We start from the raw sequence: 23,745 nt of genomic DNA, 5'->3' as shown, positions 1-23,745 counted from the left end.
TATCACATATTACTCAATAAGACATGTCATTGTGTTGATAGTACATATGCTAAAAAGTACAACAGCAGATAATAAAGGTTTGAATCTCCAAAAGGCACTTTTATTTAAAAATGTACAACTATTCCCTGATGATTCTGAATGCCTGGGGGTGGAATATGATATATCTTGAAATTACAGTATATGAAGTCTAGGAAATGAAGTGGATCTGTTTGATTTAAATTGCCTAATCCTCTGAAACATGGAACTTTCTTTATTTTTTCCATATGTTTTTCTTCCTATTTCTCTATTTATCACTTTAAAGAATCCTGTTTTCATTCACTTCCCTTTTCTTTTTTTTTTCTTTTTGCTTCCTCATTTGCCTTGTCCCTAGGATTTCTCCATGTATACCAACCCTCCTCACCCCTAGCCCCTAAAACTTGGCCTGTTGGCAGCCTTCCAGACTAAAGAAGACACTCACTCCTGGAATATAATCTTCCTTTCAACTGATTCTTTCTGGAGTTGGTATTTGTAGTGGAAACTTGGTTTCTGCCACAACGAGTGAAAAGAGGAGTTAATATCACATGCCTTCCAGATGAATGTTTTCCCCATGTGGTTTAGAAAACGAGTGTTCCAGAATTGATAGGGCAAGAATGAAATCTTTGGGGAGTGAGCAGAGAGAATCTGGGGACTGTTTATTTCAAACTGTTAGTACCTAGTGCTCAGGAAACCAGTGCCACTCATTCCATCTCTTAGAAAGAAAAAAAAAAAAAGCAAGTTAGCTTCACAAAGAGGAAAAACCCTCATCCTGAAGGCCAGCAACATACATGCCTTGTCAGTCACTCCTCAAACTTCAACATACCTTTAGGGAGCACAGAGGATCAAGTGAGAGGTTATGGACGATTCAGTACATATAGCTATTGACCACTTCCTGGGTGCGGGTTGTGGCAGGGAATGCAGAGATTATAACAACAGTTAACATTTATGAGACACCTGCCATGATTCAGGCCGTCAGAGATAGGATATTTGATATTACAGCAAAACAAAACACCCTGAGCTAAGGAATGATGGAGGCTGTGGACAGGGGTGGCGGGCAGGCATCGGGTTCCTAGGACATGATAGTGAAGAGAGACTTGTGCTGGTGGAGAAAATGATGTGTAGACTCCTATCACCCGGATATATATAAAAAAATGTACTCATGTATCAACAACTGTCCTGTAAACCGTTATTTCTCCGATAGAATTATTTGGAACAAAAAAGGAAATATTTTATTAGAATCCTTACAATCTTTAGAAACTGTCAGTGTTGCCATTTTACAGATGAGGAAGCTGGGGTACAGAAAGGATAAGTAGCTTGACTATGGTCACTGCAGGCATGGTGCAGATTTGAAAACAGTAATACCTGACTTTAAGGTCACGATTTTCTATCATTTCCTTTATGGGCTTAAGATAGTGCTTGGGTGTGTATATTCTGGAACTTGGATGAGGGATAGTATGAGTTAGTGGGGAGACTGGATGCAGAAATCTAGACTGGAAGTACTTTTGCATTATTTCTCAGTCAAGATAAGAATTCAACATAAAGTAATGACACTCAAGACGAAAAGGAGGGTAAGGTTTTAAAAATCATTGTGAGATGGTAAAACTGTAAACATTTGGATGTGGATTACTAGAGAATAGCAGTTACTTTAGTATTATTTATCTTAAAGTATTGACATGACAGATTTTGTCTTTCTTTTTTTAAGTTTTAAAAATATTTTATTGATCCATTTATTAGATAGATACAGAGAGAAACTGAGAGGGCAGTGGGAGGTAAATAAATAGAGATACAGAGAGAAATCTGCAGCACTGCTTCACTGCTTGTGAAGCTTTTCCCCTGTAGGTGGAGATTGGGGGTCTGAAGCTAGGTCCTTGTGCATTGTAACAACTTGGTGCATTACCTCTAAGCTCCTCATTTAACATTCTTAAAATTTGCTGAGCAGGCTGGGAGTATGGATTGACCTACCAACACCCATGTCCAATGGAGAAGCAATTACAGAAGCCAGACTTTCCACCTTCTGCACCCCATAGTGATCCTGGGTCCATGCTCCCCGAGGGATAAAGTATAGGAAAACTTTCAGTGGAGGGAATGGAATACAGAACTTTGTTGGTGGGAATTGTGTGGAATTATACCCCTCTTATCCAATGGTGTTGTCAATTATTATTAAATCAATACACAAATAATTAAAATTTTTTTGAGCATAGGGTTGTCAAGACAGCTTATCTACATAGGACAGCCTAGGTTTCAGCCTGGTGCCCACTGCACTGGAGGAAGCTTCATCGATGTAGTGTCTTTTCCTTTCTCTTCCTATGCCTCTGTCTTTCTATCTAAAAGGTCTGTCCAGAGAAGTGAAGCCCTAGCAATGACAAAAAAATTTTTTTTCTTTCTACTAAGCATGTGTCATTTCATTTAATCCTAACATCTACCTGTCAGGTAGGGATTATGATGTCCAGTTCAAAAATAACATTTGTAGAGGTTTGCCTATATTCTTAAAGTTGGTCAGTTGCTAAGCAAGATTTAGTGATCCAGGTCTTTTTGACTCATAAGCTAATGCATGCTCTTTTCACTAAATTGTTGCCATTACAGATGGGTCTTAAATTGGGCAGATAATCAATTGAAAATATGGGGTAGAGATATACATTAAAGAAGTAATCTGCATGAAAGAAATACTGGGGTGGTAGGGAATGAAACTATTGGGGACTTAGAACAAGTAGAGAAAAGAGGGGGAGGAAGAGAAAGGCAAATGTAAAATTGTGGGAAGTAGCAGGTAAAATGAAGAGAGTCAAAGAAAGAGGCAGAGATATAAGAGTTAAAAATAATAGTTTAAAAGGATGGAGAGAAAGCCAGGGTAGGCTAGTGCCAAGGAACTTGGGTATTTAAAGCAATAGCAGGTGGTCAGTGCCAATTAGTGTTGCAGACAGGTTGGTGAAGACAGAGAAGAGTTGAGAAGGAAGGTGTCTTTGGGGAAGACTCACTTCAATGGAGCAAAGAGGTGGAGAATGAGAAAGGACTAAGAGAAATACCATGGTAGAAGCTGATAAAGGAAAGGGAAAAAAAAAAAGAGGGTATTTGGAGGAGTTGTTGAGATTACAGCAAGACTTTCCTATTATTTTTTTTTTAAGAAATGAAACTAAATGTATTAGGTAGAGGGGAAGACTAGAGATGAAAAAGAATATGAGGTTGAGTATCTAAAAGGTGATAAGAATGTGGAATCATGGATTCTAATGGAAAAATAATAGAAGGAGCAATTCATCTTTGAGGAGAGAAGGAAAAATAAGGCCTGAAAAGTAATGCAACATAGGCTAAGAAAGAGTGCTGTTTTGTATGTGAAAGAGCATGGTTTATGCTGGTAGAAAATGCTTTGCAAAGGAAGCCCAAGGATGTTTAGGAATTAATATTAGAAAGAAAAAATAAGCAACAACAACTACAACAAAAAATGGATGCAGAAACAATTCTGAAGTCAAGAAAAGAACGTATTTTGAACTCAAAAGTTATTACATAGGAGGTCCATTAGAGGAGGATTATTTTTTACCTACATTCCTACATTGAAATGATCAGTCCATTTAGGTGTTATCTCTGACTCCAGGTAGTGCTTCTGTTACTATTTGTTAATACTGGTGATTCTGGTCAGATTATACCTGTTCTCCTTACTGTGAATATTCCTCCAGAGCATGCATGTATATGTGCCAGGCAGGCCAGTGCTTTCTGTCAGATTCTAAGCAATAGCCCCTTCTCACACCATGAATTTTCCTGCTCCAGCTATGAATTCTAAGATCTCTGGTAAATTGAAGAAGAGTAGGAAGAAAAAGAAAGAAAAAAAAAAGAGGAAAGGACTTAGTGAGTTTAAAATTTATTTTGAAATAACAGAAAAAAAAAAACAAAACTAAAAGGAAGCCAGGCAGACCTTGGGACAACCCATTATAATGTTACCTTAATCTCCACAATCACCCGTCTAAAGATGTGGTTACTCCTTCCATGTAGTTTTCCAAAGTTATTATGTCTGTAAATACCTAGCCTATAAACTGGCCTCAGCCCTACCTGCATCTCATACAGATGAATCCTACAGACTGCCTGCACATCTCACTCAGAGAATGCACAGCCTCATCTGGCTACAGCTGACACATTCTACCCACCCCACCCCCCACTGCAGAGTCCCAAGAGAACCAATCAAAGACAGAGAATGTCAGAGTCAGCAACCTTTTTGGTCTTCAGGGCCTCTGCTGGGCTCAGCAGTACCCATGGGGGATGTCTAATGTGGTCTAAGGGATAGGCAAGGAGATTAAAAAAATATAGATGGGGGGAATAACAAGGGGAGTAATAGGTACAGAACAAAGGCAGAAACAATACTATTTAAATGGAGGGGGAACAACCATGACTGCTTCATAGTGCTGCTTACTGATCCTGGGGCTATAATTATCCATTCAGGTGTTCGGATCTACAGGAGCTCTGGTTCAGCACTAGAGCACCAGGATATTAATGCTAGCATGGGCCCAGGTGAGTTGGTGTCACCCAGCAGAGCACTGTGTCTATTTTGCAACTTGAGCTGGATCGACTTGAATTTGATCACCCTGAAAATCTGTTTGTGCTTTAATGCTCCTGCGTTCTGTCCCAAGTCCATTCCCAATTGCAAACCTGCTTCTGGGATGGTTCTTTAATAAAATGTAAGAATCTCCTTATTTTTTGTTGTGTGACTTAGAGTCGAGACTCTGGGAGTGTGAAGTGGCAGGGGAAACCATAGGAGGTGCATATTTGTGAGTATACATAAGTCAAAGGCTTAGCTAATTAGTAAGAGCAAATCTTATGGCAAGCAGAGGAAACCTTGCATTTTAAAGGTTATGAAGTGTTGTGCCAAATTGAGCACCTTCTGCCTCGGAGGTGGCATGAGACTCGATTTCCTGGGCCTCTCGAAGCACACAGAGCCTGATTCTTGGCATCAGCAGGCTGCATCATTTCTCCTTTCTACAGTCCTTAATGAAGTGTGCAGCTCTTGTCCTCATTAGGCCCCAGCATCGTCAATAAAAGAGTCAATAAACCCGCTTGATGGGGTTGGGACTGAGAGGCCGAGATGCGGCAGTTGCACATCCACAGGGCAGACGTCAGCTTCACCACGTGTCACGACCCAGCATTCAGGGATCAATAATTTGCTCAGAATAAAGCCCAGGAGTTTGCCCTCTGCCTTCTCCTCTCTAGACCCATTTTACCCAGGACAGAGTAGTGCCAGCTGGCTCCTGCTTTGCTTGCAGTTGTTCCCACCCCATGCCATTCTGGGTGCCAGATGCTTTAGTCTCTTCCTGACTGAACCCTCTGGACACCCCATGGATGCATATTTAGTGAGTGCCCACCTGGCACGAGAACATGTAGACAGCATCTCCAAGCAGCCGAGAGGCTGGCATGGGCTCTGTTTTCTGTATCTTCTGTCTGCTGACAGTGTGTGAGGGGCCCCAGTGGACCAAGCAGTATATTTTCTACATGTTGTGTTGCTGGACTTCATTCCTGGCTGCTCTGCATCTCTTTAGATTCCCTTATCTTATCTAATTACATGGAATTTCAGATTAATTTCCTGGCTTCTGCTCTGAAGGACCTCTTATCAACGAGGGCGTTGCATTTTAACCTTGCCATTCTTTTGTTGTTGCTTTTAAGGGGCAGACAGCTAAGAAGGGGATGCTAGGATCCTGCTGGAATTGGGGTTGGGGGAGGGGAAAGAGAAGCAGGCACACAGACCTGGGATTTGTGTATTCTGCTCCATCCCCCTGCCTGTGCACGGAGACAGCTGGATGCTTACTTCCATGACAGCCACATGGTACCCAGCCACACAGAACAGGACTCAGGCAGGGACTCGTTTGCTGCCAACCTCTCTAGATCCCTTTGATATTTCCGACAGAGCAGTAAAGGACTCTTGACTATCACGTTTTGTCTTGCCTCTCTCCACCTCCTAAGACTCCTCCGTGTGGTTTCCATGGCTACCCCCAATCAGATTTGGTTTCCTGCAAAATTGGATTTCAAAGAAGGACAAGGCTTCAAAGGAATTTGTCCATTTAACAGAATGTCATTAGGAGTGAGGCTGACTGCTGAACCAGGGTCCTCCGATGATTAAGGAGAGGCTGCACTCATGTGTGGAGGCAGGTTTCTGTCTGCAGTGAGGAAACTTGATGTAACATGACAATGCCATATTGGAATCTGCCAGTCACCCACTACAAGCTACCTAACTTTGCACCTCCGCACCCGTCTTTCTATAACTCAGAATGGATGTGGAATACCTATATCTTGAGTTGCCACTGCTCCTCTCAGTATAAGTAAGCTATGACAGGCATCGAGACCTAAAAGGACAGTGCAATTACCTGAACCTATTTCTCTTTATCAAACAACTCATTAGCTTGGAGCCTTGGTTAGCATTTGACAAATATTCTTGAAGAAGAGGGAGAGGTTGTCAAATTTCCTTCCATTGCTGAGAGTCAAAACAAGGCAAGGTACTGAGGTTCCACATGTAAGAGGAACTTTGTTTCTTTGACTGTTTTAGGACTACCTCAGATTACAGAAAAATTGTGATGACAGCACACGTTCCATACGTCCTCTATTGTTTTATAACACATGCCATAAGTACTCAAAAAGCAAACAGTTTTACTGACAGAGGAAACAGTGAGGAGTATGGGGGGAAAATAGCCCAGCAAGTAAGCAGAGGCAGCCTGTCTTTCCACTGTTAACTTTTTCCAGATCTAGAAGAGAGCAGGAGTCAGTTTTCCCAGATCTCACTCCCGCCGGCCTTGAAACCAAGACTCTATTCCTCTTTAAATAGCAGGGTGTAGAGATCTGTAAAGATGACTCAAAGCCACCACACTTTCTAAAGGATCAGCCTTTTGAGCTGGTGGTTGTCCTTACTCAACCTGTTCCCATGTCTCTTGGTCTGTCATTATTGCCCCTCAGGCTAAAGATCACTTCACCCATATTCTTTGTCACACTCCCAATATCCTTCCCACATCTTCTGTATGCACAATGTAAGTAAAGAAACTACTTAAAAAAATAAATAAAAAAGGGGAGTCAGGCGGTAGCACAGCAGGTTAAGCACAGGTGGCGCAAAGCGCAAGGACCGACTGCCATAAGGATCCCGGTTCAAGCCCCTGGCTCCCCACCTGCAGGGGAGTCACTTCACAAGCAGTGAAGCAGGTCTGCCGGTGTCTGTCTCTCTCTCCCTCTCTGTCTTCTCTTCGCTCCATTTCTCTCTGTCCTATCCAACAACAACAACATCAATCATAACTACAACAATAAAAAAGGGCAACAAAAGAGGAATAAATAATAAATATTAAAAAAGGAAAATTGGCAGAGATGAAACAAGACATCTGAGATGATTATACAGAGGTGCAATTTAGATCACTTCCCAATCAAAATTTGCCAATGGTTCTTAAATGTGCATTCAACTAAATTCAAAATCCTCATTCTGACTTTCAAGTCCCTTATAGTACAGCTTCACTTTTTTTTTTTTTTTTTGAGAATTATATCCCTACACAACCCAGCAAAAGAGCTTTTAGTTGTCCCCCAAACAGAAGTTATTTCCAACTTTGTTTTCTCTGGTCCTTCCCACCCTGAAAGTGCTTCTGTCCCTTGAAACTTTGATGTATTCAGTCAGGAACAGTCTCAGATACCACATACACCATTAAACACACATCTCTGCACTTTATTTCTTTTCTTTTTTAAAAGATTTTATTTGTTTATTCGGGTATTGAACTCAGGACCTCATGCTTGAGAGTCCAATGCCTTATCTACTGCGCCACCTCCGGGACCCACTTTCCTTCTTTTCTTACATTCATCTCCCTTCCTTTATCTCCCAATGGCACTTAGTTTTTTTTTTAATAGCATTGGGCATATTGCTTTTTTTTTTTTTTAAAGATGAACTCTTTATGTTAATATAATTGTAGATTTGTTGAGAGATTGCCTTTAGCCAGTTTCCTTCAATGACAGCATCTTGGGATATTACTATGGTTTACCGTCTTTTGAAAGGAGAAAACACTTTCCAGTGATCTCTTCCTTCATTTTTCTCCTTTGTCAGCTCTTAGAAAGCACTCTGCTTACCTCTCCCTCAGTTTCTCATCCTCACATCATGCTAACCTTTGGTTCCTTAGGTTCATTGCAGCCACACTGTCCTGACCCCCCCCCCCCGAATTTAGTGACTTGACAGTATTTTGAGGGTACTTAGGGTTAGTGGTTAGTCTGTGATTTTTCTGGCCATGGACGTACAGAGGAGGTCTTGAACTGTGTGGTAACCAAGTTGACTGGGAACCTGACCTATCTCTTGCTGGGATTCCGCATCCTCGCGGCCCTACATCTGGGTAGCTTTTAAAACTGCCCTGGGAGGTCAGCTTTTTCTTAGGATGCCAAGTCTTCAAGGCGGAGTGGAGAGGGGGCTTACGTTTGGGTGGGTAGGTTGGGGATACTGCGCCCGCCCTGTCCCGGGGCGCGGCTTCCGTGGCTCCCCAGCGGGCGGGAGTGCGGCGCGCGCCGGCGCACAGGTGCCCCCTGGCGCCCCGGGGCGCGCCCCCCGCCCGCCCGCGCACAAGTCACTTCCTGAGCGCGCTGGGGTCTACGGCCCCGCCCTGTGGCTCGCCGGGTGGCGGCCACGCCTGCGACGGTGACAGAGGCACAGGTGCCCCGGGACAAGTCAGAGCCTGCCAGCCTTGCCAGCAGAGGCGCCAGGCCCCCCTCTCCCGCCTCACACTCCAGCCTCCCTACGCCCCACAAATGCAGGCCGCCGCCCTCCCTGAGGAGATCCTTTGGCTCCTGGAAGGTAACACCCCAGCTCTGTCCCAGCAGCCCCCCATCCCACTCCACCTTTTCCCCTCCGGGAAGTCCCTCAGATGTTCTGCTGAAGACCGGAAGGAGACGCCTGGGGCTCCCGAAGCCAGGCTGTCTTAGAACTCCACGGCTCACCACTTGGTAGAACCTCAAGGCTCCTAGATTCGTCATCGCTGCAAAGCCATCTTTTCACCTTCCCGTCTCAGGATCCTTTTCATGCCCCTCTGTCCCAGGGTTTCTTTTCCCTCCAGGTGTCTCAGGCCCTCCACTGGGTCCCTCAGGCCACCTTGCTGTTCTTCACTGCGTCCCTTTCTGCGCAGGACTCCCCCCCCCCCCCCCAGGTCTGCAGATCTGTCCTCCTCAGCCCTGCCTTGGTCACCTTTCACAGCACCCTCACCCTCACTAAGTGCTCCAAAAGGCTCTCTAGGGGGACTGTGAGGGGCTCTGAATGGCCAAGGCCTGGTGGCCAACTTAAGTTTTTTTGTCAGTATGGACAGTCCGGACCTCCTTTACAGCTTTACAGACGTCTAGGGGTCTTGTTCCCTGCACTGGGGAAGCAGATGCTCAATATTACATCTCTCCTTTTGCTAGAAATGCCCTTTTGCGAAGTGCTCAGCTTTAAACTCCAGTGTGTAGCCAGTTTCAGGAGTTAAGGTCATACTCACACAACATTCAACACATACTTGTAGCATTGGAGAGAGACTTGTTGCGATTGGGCAGTGTCAGCTGCTGGACTCATGCTTTCTCTGGTGAGAAAGTAACTTGCTTTCCTGTAACTGACTTTTCTGGAAGGACAGAAGTCTGGAAGCTGGGCTTGCATAAGGGTCTCAGGAGGAAACTACTCCGGACTTAAACCTTTTGGTATCCAAATGATATTTTTGACATATATTTAACACATGGCCCACTTTGGACAGGTCATACTTTTGGCAAGCAACATTTCACCCCAAATTCTTTTAATTTAATTGGTTTTATATCTGCTTTACCTTGTTATCTAGGTATAAATGTCTCCTAATCAAATACTTGGCTTTTTTTTTTTTTTTTTTCTCTGTAACACTTTTCCCCATTCTGGGCTGCTTCTATGTAAAAGCTGTCAGCTAGGTATTTCTTTTGAGGCAAAGTTTCCAAAACCCATTTTACTTAAGACTACAGAAAACCTAAACTTTCATGCTAGAAAAAGTATTTCAGAGTTAAAAAACATCATCTAGAAGAAAGAACCAGAAGTTTCTTCTAATGCTAACTCAATATTAGAGAGACAGTATAGTCTCCAGGTGAGAATAATTTGACATAAAGTTTAATTTTCTCCTTGCATTTAAAGATGCCAACTGATTCTTCAGTCTCTAGAAGTCCAATGTGCTACCCATTGCACTGTGGAGCCACCTGAAGATACAAACTGATTCTTTTCATTGGTACCTGTCATTTGAAGCCTAATTTACAAGCTTGCTAACTTTTTTGGTTTTCTTTTTTTTTTTTTTGAAAGCCTTGGTAGAAATTTCCTTTTTATTTTCAGAGTCTTCCATTGAGATCTACTCCTTAAACATTTTTGATGTGCAGTTCTTTATTGTTCAAAACTGACACTTTAGTAAACAACTCATTTCTGCACCTGCCACCTTCCTTTAGCTTAGATTATTTTCTTGTTAGCTGACTATTTTTAATTGAAGTCTTCAGATCTCCTTTTAAAGCAGAATCTTTGTTTGCTGACAAGTAGAGCAAGGTGTGAATGGAGATTAATTACATGTCACATACCTCTGTATCAAACTTACTGTGTTTTAACAATCTCTGTTGGTACTCTGGTCTTCAGAACATACAGAGGAGTCTGAGATGACATTTTAAGGAGTTTCATTGGCTAATATATTTCTTTAAGGCCATTTTTTTTAAGTTTGCTTTAGAATCTGAAGTAAAGTGAGGTTCAACCAATAATTCCGTTGAAAACTGCTTGGAAAATAGATATTTGAAAGGTCCATATAGTCATTTTAACATATTGGCTACAGGTTTTGTTACTTATTGAGCACAGTCCCTGGGGTAGTCCAAGAGAACTGTTCATTGTACTACAAGTAATATGTGGATATTAGAAAACCATGGTGGCTGTCAGTGTTGCTATTTATTTGTCATTCCCCCCCCCCCAGCCCCAATACACTTTTTAAGGTGAGCTGTTGACAATTAGAAAATATGAAGGTCCTGCTCTGTATGTTGTCTTTCAGTGGAGGGAGTCACGGGGTGAGAGAACTGCCACTTTAGTGTTGGCACATGGCCATGGGGGTGGGGTTTCCACAGTGAATTACTACTTTCATAAGCCAAGGCATAAACATTTGCATCACAGCCATAACTTAAGCATTTATTTATTTATAACTACACAAGCATAAATGACAGAGGCGTTTTCTTTTTGACATAATGTGTATGCTTTTAAAAATAAAACATGCAAAGTATTGTGAAAGGTTTATGCAGAAATTTTATCTAATAAAAGAGCAGAAATCCCGAACTTTATTAATTTTAAGGATAAAAAATTTAAACACTTGGTAATATTTCATTTGACCTAGAACCCCACTTCTGTGAAACTAAAAGGACATGAATGCATATACAGTGATCCATTTTAAATGCTGGAGTTTGCAAATGTAGAGTGGTGATATGAATGAATATCTATCTTATGGAACATTTTACAGTCATTAAAAAGGAATAACACACACACACACACACACACACACACATTCCACAACATTTGAAAGACTAACAAGAAAGCCACACAGTTTTATATTTAATATGCCATTTTTGTTTAAAGATGAAACACCCCCTCCCTGTATATATGATTTATGTTCATCAAAGTCTAGGAAGAAGTAGAAAGAATAAATGCAAACAGCTAAAATTAATTTCCATGGGAAGAAAATGAGTAATGGATGAGGTTATTTATTTTATTTCATATATCTTTGTATTTTTTTGAATTGTAACAATGGACATATGTTATTTTTGTAACCATGGAAAAATAACCAGTAAGTTTGTTATTTTTTTTTTAATAAAAAGGAACAAAAGACCAATAGAAGTATGGAGAGATGAGAGTGCTAAAAGGTCTTTAACTAGGGCTGTGATTATGTTTTTCTCTTAATTTGGGGCATATGAAGAAGGTGTAAATAAAAAAAAAAAACTTCCTTTTATTTGTGGCAAGTATTAAAGCTACTAGAGGCTGCTAGAGTAAACCAGGAAACAATATCTCAAATAGACTCTGCCAAACCCTCATATAAGAAAGAGTTAACTAGTCCATATCAGAAAATAAATGCCTTTTAGATAAGTAAAATGAGGGCATCTGCTGCCTCGTGGAAAGAAGAGGAAATATTCAGGTCTGTTTGCAAATAATCAGACTTTAGTTGTAGAAGTTATCTTTCTGTTTTTGTTTTGTGATAAGCATTCCGAAAGCAAAACAATGGCAGGCTGGCAGTTTGCATATTTGCTCCACAGATATAAATGCAATCAGTTTCTTCCTACCCCCACTTTTTCAGTCAGAAGCACAAGGGGCAGGTATAAAGGAGATAGAATAAATATTTCTTTGATTTACATAGTGTCTTTGTGATCAAATGGAGCCCACTGCTTTTTACCCCAACTACCTGCAAGGCACCTAAATCTTGATGGGAATATAGATTAAATCCAAAACAATATCCGTCCTTGACCATATTCCATTCAGTAGTGAGTGCTGCATTAAGACTGATTCTGATATACCTATGGTTACTTATTTTTAAACTTCCTTAGTAGGAAGCAGTCATTAATCTTTCCCTTCCAGATTGTTCTCCAGATTTGTATTGGTTGGTTCTGTCAGCCATAAAATTCTGTTGAATCTAGTAAAACTCCAACTCTGGAACTTGCAGGAGTGAGTTGATCTGGATAGGTGAGGATATTTCTTTTTAAACACTTTTTTTCCCCCTAAAATGCATTAGGAACTTTCTCACTTCTTCAACCAACAGGCTGTGTTTAAAGAGAATTTCTTGCAACACTTTTTTTTTTAATTTTTAAAGATTTTTATTTATTTATGAGAAAGATAGGAGGAGAGAGATGTTAATTCTTCCAACCCATGAACATGGAATATCTTTCCACTTCTTTGTGTCTTTTTCTATTTCTTGAGTAGTGACTCATAATTTTCAGTATACAAGTCTTTCACTTCTTTGGTTAGGTTTACTCCTAGATATTTTATTGTTTTTGTTGCTATAGTAAAAGGAATTGATTTCTGGATTTCAATTTCATATAGCTTAGTGTTTGCATAGAGGAATGCCACTGACTTTTGAATGTTAATTTTGTAGCCTGACATTTTACTGTATTGCCTGATGATTTCCAAAAGCTTCTTGCTGGATTCCTTTGGTTTTTATGTGTATACTATCATGTATTCTGCAAATAGGTAGAGTTTGACTACTTTTCTTCTAATCAGTATCCCTTGAATTCCTTGCTCCTGCCTGATTGCTATGGCAAGAACTTCCAACACTATGTTGAATAGTAATGGTGATAGTGGGCATCCCTGTCTAGTACCTGATCTGAGTGGAAATGCTTCCAATTTTTCACCATTGAGTGTGATGTTGGCTGTAAGTTTGCTATATATAAACTCCACTATCTTGGGGAATTTTCCATCTATTCCCATTTATGTAGTGTTTTGATCATAAAGGGATGTTGTATTTTGTCAAATGCTTTCTCTGCATCTATTGATATGACCATGTGGTTTTTGATCTTGCTTTTGTTGATGTGGTGGATCACGTTGATTGATTTACATATATTAAACCAACCTTGCATGCCTGGGATCAACCCCACTTGGTCATGGTGAACAATCTTTTTAATATACTGCTGTATATGATTGGCTAGAATTTTGTTCAATATATTAGCATTTATGTTCATCAGAGATATTGGCCTGTGTTTTTTGGTTGTGTCCCTGTCTACTTTTGGTATCAGAGTGATGTTGGCTTCATAGAAGTTGGAAGGGAGTATTTCTGTGTCTTCAGTCTTCTGGAAGACTTTAAAAAGTAGAGGTATTGAGTCGGGCGGTAGTGCAGCTGTTTAAGCTCATGTGGCGCAAAGCACAAGGACCTGTTAGGATTCCGGTTCGAGCCCCCGGCTCCCCATCTGCAGGGGAGTCGCTTCATAGGTGGTGAAGCAGGTCTGCAGGCATCTCTCTGTCTCTTTTCCTCTCTACCTCCCCCTTCTCTCTCAATTTCTCTCTGTCTCTATCCAATAACAAATAAAAAATTTTTAAAAAAGAATGTTTTAGGGAGTTGGGCGGTGGCGTAGCAGGTTAAGCGCATGTGGCCCAAAGCACAAGGACCGGTGTAAGGATCTCAGTTCGAACCCCCAGCTCCCCACCTGCAGGGGAGTCATTTCACAAGTGGTGAAGCAGGTCTGCTAGTGTCTGTCTTTCTCTCCCACTCTCTGTCTTCCCCTCCTCTCTCCATTTCTCTCTGTCCTATCCACCAACAATGACATCAATAACCACATCAATGTTAAACAACAAGGGAAACAAAAGGGGAAAAAAAAAAGTAGGGGTGTTGTCTCTTCCTCCAAGGTTTTGTAGAATTCATTTGTAAAACCATCTGGTCCAGGACTTTTATTCTTGGGAAGGTTTTTGATAACTGTTTCAATTTCACTAGCTGTGATGGGCCTGTTCATATTACCTAGTTCCTCTTTATTTAATTTTGGAAGTTGGTAAGTATCTAGGAACTCTTCCAGTTCCTTTCCAGGTTCTCTAGCTTGGTGGCATATAGTTGTTCATAGAAGCCTCACATGATATGTTGAATTTCTGTGGTGTCTGTTGTGATATCTCATCTTTCATTTAGTATCTGATTTATTTGGGCCTTCTCCATTTTTTGTTTTGTGAGTCTGGCTAAAGGTTTGTCAATTTTGGTCACTCTTTCAAAGAACCAACATTTACTTTCATTGATCTTTTGTATGGTTTTCTTATTTTCAATGTTATTTATTTCTGCCCTAACTCTAGTGATTTCTGTCCTTCTGGTTGCTTTAGGGTTCCTTTGTTCTTCTTCTAGGTCTTTAAAATGTGCAATCAGGTTGTTTGTTTGTGCTTTTTCTTGTTTCCTAATGTGTGCTTGTATAGCTATGAACTTCCCTCGCAGTACTGCCTTAGCTATGTCCCAAATATTTTGATAGTTAGTGTCTTCATTTTCATTGAACTCTGGAAACATTTTGATTTCTTCCTTTATTTCGTCTTTGACCCAGTAGTTGTTAAGTACTATACTGTTGAGCGTCAACATTTTGGGACTATTCGTAATCTTCTGTTGATTGTAAAGTGTTAGTTTAATTCCACTGTGGTCTGAGAAGATGCTTGGGATGATTTCAATGCTCTTGAATTTGCTGATGCTGTCTTTGTGGCATAACATGTGGTCTGTCCTTGAGAATGACCCATGTGGACTTGAGTAGAACGTGTATTCCAGTTTCTTGGGGTGAATGACTCTGAAAATGTCCAATAGTTCTAGTTTATCTACCTCCTCATTTAGCGCCCTCATTTTTTAATTGATTTTTCTGCCTGGATGATCTGTCAAGTTGAGAGAGTGGGGTGTTGAAGTCCCCTACTATGACTGTGTTGCTGTTAATATATTGCTGTAGCTCTTTCAGTAGATGTTTGATGTATTTAGATGGCTTTTCATTGGGTGCATAGATGTTAATAATTGTTAAGTCCTCTTGGCCAACTGATCCTCTGAGCATTAAGTAATGTCCATCCTTCTCCTCCCCCTCTTTCTTCTTCTCCTTTTTTTTTAAGCAGAGCATTGTTAAGCTCTGGCTTTTGGTGGTGCAGGGGAATGAACATGGGACTTTGGAGCCTCAGGCATATGAGTCACTTTGCATAACCATTATGCTATCTGCTCCCACCCTAGACTTCTTAAAATGGTTATGCTAGGGGGCTGGGTGATAGCACAGCTGGTTAAGCTCATATGGCACAAAGCACAAGGACTGGAGTAAGGGTCCTGGTCAAGCCCCAGGCTCCCCACCTGCAGGGGGGTCTCTTTGCAAACCGTGAAGCAGGTCTGCAGGTGTCTGTCTTTCTCTCCTCTCTGTCTTCTCCTTCTCTCTCGATTTCTCTGTGTCCTATTCAACAACAACATCTGTAACAACAACAACAATGACAACCACAATAAGAGCAACAAGGGAAACAAAATGGGAAAAATGGCCTCCAGGCTCCAGGAGCAGTGGATTCATAGTGCTGGCACCCACGGAGTCTCACTGATTACCCTGGAGGCAAAAAGAAAAAAAATGGTTATGCTAGCTTTGTATTTTTATATTTAAATAAATATTTATAAAACATAAATAAATTTGGGAGTCAGGCGGTAGCGCAGTGGGTTAAGCGTAGGTGGCGCAGAGCGCAAGGACCAGGGTAAGGATTCCAGTTTGAGCCCCCGGCTCCCCACCTGCAGGGGAGTCGCTTCACAAGCGGTGAAGCAGGTCTGCAAGTGTCTATTTTTCTCTCCCCCTCTCTGTCTTCCCCTCCTTTCTCCATTTCTCTCTGTCCTATCCAACAACGACGACATCAATAACAACAATAATAACTACAACAATAAAACAAGAGCAACAAAAGGGAATAAATATAAAAACAAATTTAAATGTAAGGTATATACTATTTATAGGTTTGATTTTATAAATCAATCTGTATATGTATATAATACATATAATACACACATGTAACATGTATACTCATATAGTGATATATCATTTATTTGAATGTACATACATATATTATACATCAGTGTTAGACCAAGCCTATCACTTTGCAGTGCTGCTTTTAGTCTATCTGTGTCCCCAATGTCACTAGAATATCAGAGAGTCAAGTTTATTGGAATTAAGATATATATATATATATATGGAAAATATATAAATATATGGAAAAATGTAAAATATACTATATATGGAACAGGTGGTGGTGCACCTGGTTAATCACACACACTACAGTGTGCAAGGACCCAGGTTCAAGTCCCTAGTCCTCACCTGCAAGGAGGAAGCTTCACAAGTGGTGAAGTAGAGCTGCATGTATCACTCTCCCTCTCTTATCTCTCCCTTCCCTCTCAATTTCTCTGTCTCTATCTTATAATAAATAAATGAAATAAAAAATATATGTGTAAAAGAAGGTACAGAAAAGCTTTCTTGATGAGCACAGTACCGAAATTGTTTTTGCCAGACAATTAATTGTCAATGCAGGGTTTTCTTCTAGGTGAGTTGAATTCTGAGAGGTGAGACATGACCAGTTCTCTTCTTTGACTTAAATTTTCCTGATTATAGAAGTAACAATGTTTTTGTAGAGTATTCATGAAACATATACAAAATCACCCACTGTTGATAAATGTTAACTTTTCATGTATTTTTTTCAATTCTTCTTATTATTCTTATTATATATACATACTTTAAAAGTTGGTATGTATTGTATAAAGTTTTGTATATTGATTTTTCCACTTGTAGGCTTTTACTTGCTATATGACCTGTTCTGAGTATTTTCTTAAATTACTAAATGTTGGTCTTGGTCTGTATTCAAAATGATCTAGAAGTTATACATCTTGGTTTTATTTTATTGGCACTTTAACCTTTTGACTTTAAAAAAAGGAGCCATGCCCTTCTGACTAGCTACATTATAATCTAATATTTCTGACTCAGTAATTAACTTAATTATTTTAACTAAAATTAAATAAAGCAAAAAATTAAGCTTTTCAGTTGTACTAGCTATATTTCAGCTGCTTAATCACCATACTTTCTACAGTATTGGACAGTGCATGAGCCCTTATTGATGGTGATCTAGAATATAATGCTGAGTGAATTTCTTAAAAAGAGTACTTACTAAGTCTCTGCAGGTTTGAGAATGTATCCTATAGGATATATATATATATATATATATATATATATATATATATATATATATATACATTTTCTGAATAATTCCATTCCTTAGTAATAAGCCTACTTCAGAGAGAGATATTTTATGTAATTCTTCGAAATGATGATTTTCTTCTAGAACTTTAGTGGTTGTCCTTATGTCCTGTATATTTTCTTTATGTTACATTTCCTAATTCATGTTCTGACTCTGCTACTCTCATATTACCGGCTTTACTTTGGACTTGTTTCCTCATACGTAAAATGGGTATAATGATAGGATCTCAAAGAATTTATACCAAGTATAATGGAATGACTGTTTGAAAAAGAAATAGTACATGGGATATGTTAAACATCACATAAATATTTGCTAAGTGATTTCTAAAATTTAGACTGTCAAGAAAGCTCACCTAGGCGCGTATCTGTTTTGTCATGCATGCTATCTAGGTTTGAGTCTGGCTCCTACTGCACTGGGGAAGCTTTGGTGTGATGGTATCTTTCCTTCTCTGCCTCTGTCTCTCTGTCTTTGTCTTTCTACCTGAAAAGCTCAACTTGGGACAGTCATGCCCTGGGGATTACCAAAAGAATTTTTTTTCTTTTAAAAGAAAGTCCTATTATCCCCCCCCTTTTTTTTTATAATTGCCTCTCTACAGGAAAATTTTCAGACATGGCATTTTATTTATGTTGGTGGATCAACCATACTTTTCCAAATTAGGAGAGCCCAATAGGGGGTTAGACCTTCCAGGGTCTTGTTTTAACTTCTTCCTTAGATCAGAGAAGTGATGATTTCTTTGAGAAAATTTGTGGAAGGATTGTGGAAGGAAAGAGGAAGTTATTTTTCACTGCTACTTAGGAAAGAAAGATATATGTGCCTGATCCTGATGGTAGAATTCTGTGTATACATGTAAAATGCTATTTTTGCGTGAATTCTTACTTGAAAAAAGGAAAATCTGTACTTTCCCCATTCTATCTTATTTGCTATTTTTTTTAAACTGTGGGTATTCATTTTGTGATTATACTCTAGATGTTCAGTGGTCTACTTGGGACTTTTGAGGTGTAGGCAAGATCTACTTTACTGTGGAGAACCAAATTCTTCAAATTCTGAGTGATTTTCAGGAACGTGTATTGATTGTGTCACCAGGTTCCCCTGCTGTCAAGTTTCCTCTCTGTCCTGGGTCTTATATATCTAGACTATTAGATCCCTAGTGCTGTGATTTTTGTTCCTCAGGAGCCAAAATGATGAATGACATTGTGTTTTTCTCCATCATCAAGCCTGGGAAAGATGCTAGTGGGTAGTGCCAGGGATGCTACTCAACTTCCTATGATGCATAGAACAGGCTTCCACCAGGCCTGGTAGTACCGCAGTGGGTTAAGCACACATGGCACAAAGCGCAAGGATCCCAGTTGGAGCCCCCGGCTCCCCACCTGCAGGGGCCCTGGTCGCTGCACAAACGGTGAAGCAGATCTGCAAGTGTCTATCTTTCTCTTCTCCTCTCTGTCTTCCCCTCTTCTCTCCATTTTTCTCTGTCCTATCCAACAACAATGACAACAATAACAACAACAACAACAAGGGCAACAAAAGGGAAAAAAGAGCCTCTAAGGAACAGTGGGTCTGTAGTGCAGGCACCGAGCCTTAGCACCCTGGAGGAAAAAAAACAAAAAAATAGCTTCCACAGCAAAGAATTGTCCTTCTCATGTCAGTAGTGCCAGGGTGGAGAAACCCTAACCTAGATGTATCTTTGTTCAATTTCCACAAAGGCCTATCTACATGAAGACGATGAAAGTGTAGTATGCTTCAGTGGGGGGTTCAGAGGAGAGGAAGGAAGGGTTTACATTACAGTAATTTCAATTAGAATATCATTGTCCCTTCTCAGCCTTTTGGCTAAAATCAAGTGTAATTAGAATACTGAGCATCAGGAGAATTCCTGAATTTCTTTGTGTCAATACAGTCACCAGAAGACACTTTTCTTCTAGCCCCTCATCTGTTGCAGTTTCCAGCTTTATCTCTTTCACTGCATTTTTTTCTCCTCTATTTCACCTGGAGTAAAATAAACAAAGCAAAAATCCCTTGCCACATGAAAAAGGAGTTTAGCTGTTAAATTATTTGCATTCTTACCAATGTTTACACAGAGAGAAACACGTTATTTTTCCAAACAGTGACAATTTTTTCTCTATGAGAATTTTTTTTCTGTCATTGCTGGGGATTCACCACTCTAGGCTGAGGTTTTTTATTTTTTATTTTTTTATTTTTAAGAGTTGTAAAGTAAGATAGGAAGAGTTGGAGAAATAAATAGACATCATGCTGGTACATGTGCTGGTGGGGATTGAACTTGGGACCTCATACTTGAGAGCCCCAGGCTTTATCCACTGCACCACCTCAGGGACCACTCTAAGCTGAATTTTTCAGATGGAAAGAGACAGAGACAGAGATTTATTACTATATATATTTTTTTCCACCAGAGCACTGCAGCTCTGGGCTTATGGTAGTGATGGGGATTGAGCCTGGTAGTTTTGGTGCCTCAGGTATGAAAGTCTTTTTGCATAACCATTATGCTGTCTCCCCAGCAGAGAGAGATTTACAACAGCTACCATAATATTCCTATGTGGAGGCTTGAACATGAGTCAAGTGCATGGCAAAACAGGGGTCCTCCCACTCCCCACCCCAAGTGAGCTCTTTCACTGGTCCTCACTAAGAAGAATTCTAATGCCAGCTATTAACACAATAACATTTTTACTTCATTACGTATGTGAAACATTTAAGCAATTTAAAACATTTTAAATATTGGAAAAATAAGATAAGTTTCAAGTTTTACCATCATTGAGAATCTTCACATATTGACATAACTATCATAGATCTAGTTTTTTTTATGTTATAAACCATTACACCCTACAGAAAACCTATAATTTCTGCTACATTTATTCATATTTATTTCCCCTGTGTTTCCAAGTTCATTGCTCGCGTTTCCAGTTTGTCAGTACTGCATTATAGGTTAGGTGATTATAACAGATGGCTTTTCAGGTTTGGAGTCTGAGTTCCACTGTTTAATTTTACTGTTTAGTTTTTACGTGGAAGATAGGACAGATGTGGGACTTAGGAACAGAGTGATCTTAGCATTCAGAAAGCAAGCTTTTGTGCAGACTGATAGCATTTATAAAATCATTTGTGAGATCCTTAACTTTCTCCTCCTACATGAGAATGTTCATTCTGATATTTGTGTGTTATAGCAAAACAAAGATTTTATTCACATAGTAGGGGATTTACTAAAATTTATTCAGTGGCACATATTTTATATTTGTGAAAAACTATACTGTAGTTGGGTTGGAATTAAGATAAAAGCAAAGCATGAGGCTTCAGGTACTTAGCTATAGAGCATATCTCTAAGCGACATGTCAATAAACCTGAAAATCACACTCCCTTTGGGAACTGGCAAGTGACTCATCCGCTAGAGCACACATATAGTCATGCACGAGGAGCCCAGTTTGAGTCCCGTGTTGCCTTGTGGGAATAACTGCAGAAGGAAAACATCATAATTGGTGGAGCAATTCTGTGGTCTCTCTCTTTCTCTCTCCCTTTCTCTCTCTGTCTTTCATCTTTTATCTAGATGAAAGACAAAATGGCGGGCAGAAGTGGTAAAATCATGCAGGACTGAGCCCTAGTGATAAACCTGGTGGCAAAAAAGAAAAATGAAGAGGAGAAAAAAGAAAATCACACTCCCTTTAAAGTAACTTTTTTTTTAAAGTAACTTTTCTTATATTTATTATTTTTGCCATCAGGATTATCTCTGAGACTAAGTGCCTGCTTTCCTTCTTCAGGTAGGAACCAAGGATTTGAACCTCTATTCCTGAGCATGGTATGGACCACCACACAGTTCCTTTTTTATTTATTTTTTAAAATATTTTATTAGTGATTTAATATTGATTTACAAAATTAGACGATAACCAGAGTTCTGTATCCCCATTCCCTTCATTGTAAGCTAAAGCAGTTCTTTTGAGGTTGCAGATATGGGTTAACTACCATTTCTACAATTATCTGTCTTTATTTGTATATATTTGCCCATTTTTCCCCTGTGGTCCCATCTTCTCTTCCTTTCCAAGTCACACATATACGTATTAACTACATCCAAATGTCTAGCCTTTTTTCCTCATGTCTCTTTGGGTCCTGATGGAGCTGGAGTTCAGAGCCCTTTGATCATCTTCCCCTTATCACTTCTCCCCCACTGAGAGTATGGACCAAAATTCTTTTGGGGGTGCAGAAGGTGGGAGTTTTGGCTTCTGTAATTGCTTCTTTGCTGGGCATGGGTATTGGCAGGTCAACCTTGCCAATATGTCCTGAAGCTTCACCTCTCTAGAGCCCTACCCCACTAGGAAAAGATAGAAAAATAGTAGTGGGGCTGGTGGTTCAATGCTCATGTTATGGTGTGCAAGGACCCAGGTTCAAGCCCCCATTCTCCACCTGTGGGGGAAAAGCTTCACAAGTGGTGAAGCAGTGCTGCAAGTATCTCTCTGTCTCTCTCACTGTCTCCTCCTTCCTCTCAGTTTCTGGCTATCTCTATCAAATAAATAAAGATAATAAATTAAAAAAATCCCTGTCGGGAGATGGGCGGTAGCACAGCGGGTTAAGCGCACATGGCGCAAAGTGCAAGGACCAGCATTAAGGATCCGGGTTCGGGCCCCTGGCTCCCCACCTGCAGGGGAGTCGCTTCACAAGTGGTGAAGCAGGTCTGCAGGTGTCTATCTTTCTCTCCCCCTCTCTGTCTTCCCCTCCTCTCTCCATTTCTCTCTGTCCTGTCCAACAATGACAGCATCAATAATAACTACAACAATAAAAAAACAAGGGTAACAAAAGGGAATAAATATATAAAAAAATCCCTGTCAATTAACATTAAAAAAAGAAAAGAAATATAGTAGCATCTGCAACTTGGTGTCTGAAAGGCAGTAAGTTATGAAGCAAGACAAAGTGTTTAAATAAATAGGTTCCTAAATTTTTTAATGACAGGAATGACTCATGGGTGTATTTTTATTGCAGAATATTTGCACATTATATGAGTATATAGGTTTCCTGACTCTTTTCTCTAAATTTAGTGGTGTTGATATTTTTCCATGAGAATTTGTATATGTATAAATATTTAAACTACTGTCTAACTCAACTATTAATTGATGTTTAGTTGTTTGCATTCAAGCCTATTTCCACACTTTTATGGAAATCTCTGTGTGCAAAAGGCAGATCAGTATGCATACTTTTATGTACATATGCTAATATTTCTGTAAGATAGATTCTGAAGACTCTAAGATAAAGATTGTAAATGTATTCATACTAGATTTTTAGTCTGGCCACTAGTTAAAGCTTAACCTAAACTACTCTGTGTTTTAGTTTATGGTTTGTTACTTTCTCTGTGCTGTGGTCATATAAGTATAGTCACTTTTTTCCTCTACAGAAGGTAAAAGAAGAATTAAAAATATAAACACCACACATTTCTTGGGTCATGAGGCAGAAACAATCAACAGGTTGAAGCAAACCATAACCAGAACATGCTGACAACTTCTCTATTGTGTACTGACAACTTCCTACAAGCCAAAACAAAGCTGGTGGGTATGATTTTTAACCTTGCCAACAAGTTTTACCTCTTAATAAGAGGCAGAAAAATATATGCCTTAAGGATTACAATTAATTGTTGGATCAAAAACTTAATGCAAGGTTTAGAGCAAGTTCTAAACAAATCAAAGGTCATCACCCTCCCCCTTGTTACTTTTACTTACTTGGTATGAAGATAGACAAGGTCTCTATAAAGTTGGCTATTATTAGGGTTAGAAAATCAAACACTAAAGTTTTGGAGGCTTCATTTAGTGGGATACTTAAGAGTGACTGCAGAGGCCTTAATGGCTTGATATCTTTGACAAGAAATAAGAAATTGTTTCTGTTTTTACCCGAAGCTGTCAATGAGACTGTTGAAGTTGGTTAGTCTCTTTTCCAAAAACCTCAATATGTAACTTAAAAGAATAGTTGTGTGATTTAGTTAAGTGCATAGAACACTTAGAAACCTAGAATGAAATGTTGTTTTCTGTTATTACCAGATGCAGTTTGCTAGGTTTGTTAGTCCATGCCTAGAAAAGCAGTCTTAGTCCATG

General features: G+C 39.8%; 1 protein-coding gene across 1 annotated transcript in view; it reads left to right on the top strand.

The window, feature by feature from the left end:
- The first annotated feature begins 8,589 nt into the window (after positions 1-8,589).
- Positions 8,590-23,745, top strand: part of SKAP1 (src kinase associated phosphoprotein 1) — a 373,562-nt gene continuing 358,406 nt past the window's right edge. Inside the window, exon 1 of the mRNA XM_060203647.1 lies at positions 8,590-8,788. Coding sequence (XP_060059630.1) covers positions 8,743-8,788 — 46 coding nt within the window. The 5' untranslated portion in view covers positions 8,590-8,742. The remainder of the gene's footprint in view (positions 8,789-23,745) is intronic.

This window comes from Erinaceus europaeus, chromosome 12 (genome assembly GCF_950295315.1).
Source record: "Erinaceus europaeus chromosome 12, mEriEur2.1, whole genome shotgun sequence".
Taxonomy (NCBI): domain Eukaryota; kingdom Metazoa; phylum Chordata; class Mammalia; order Eulipotyphla; family Erinaceidae; genus Erinaceus; species Erinaceus europaeus.
The sequence above is the reverse complement of the archived record's forward strand: the minus strand, read 5'-3'. Positions and strand labels throughout refer to the sequence as shown.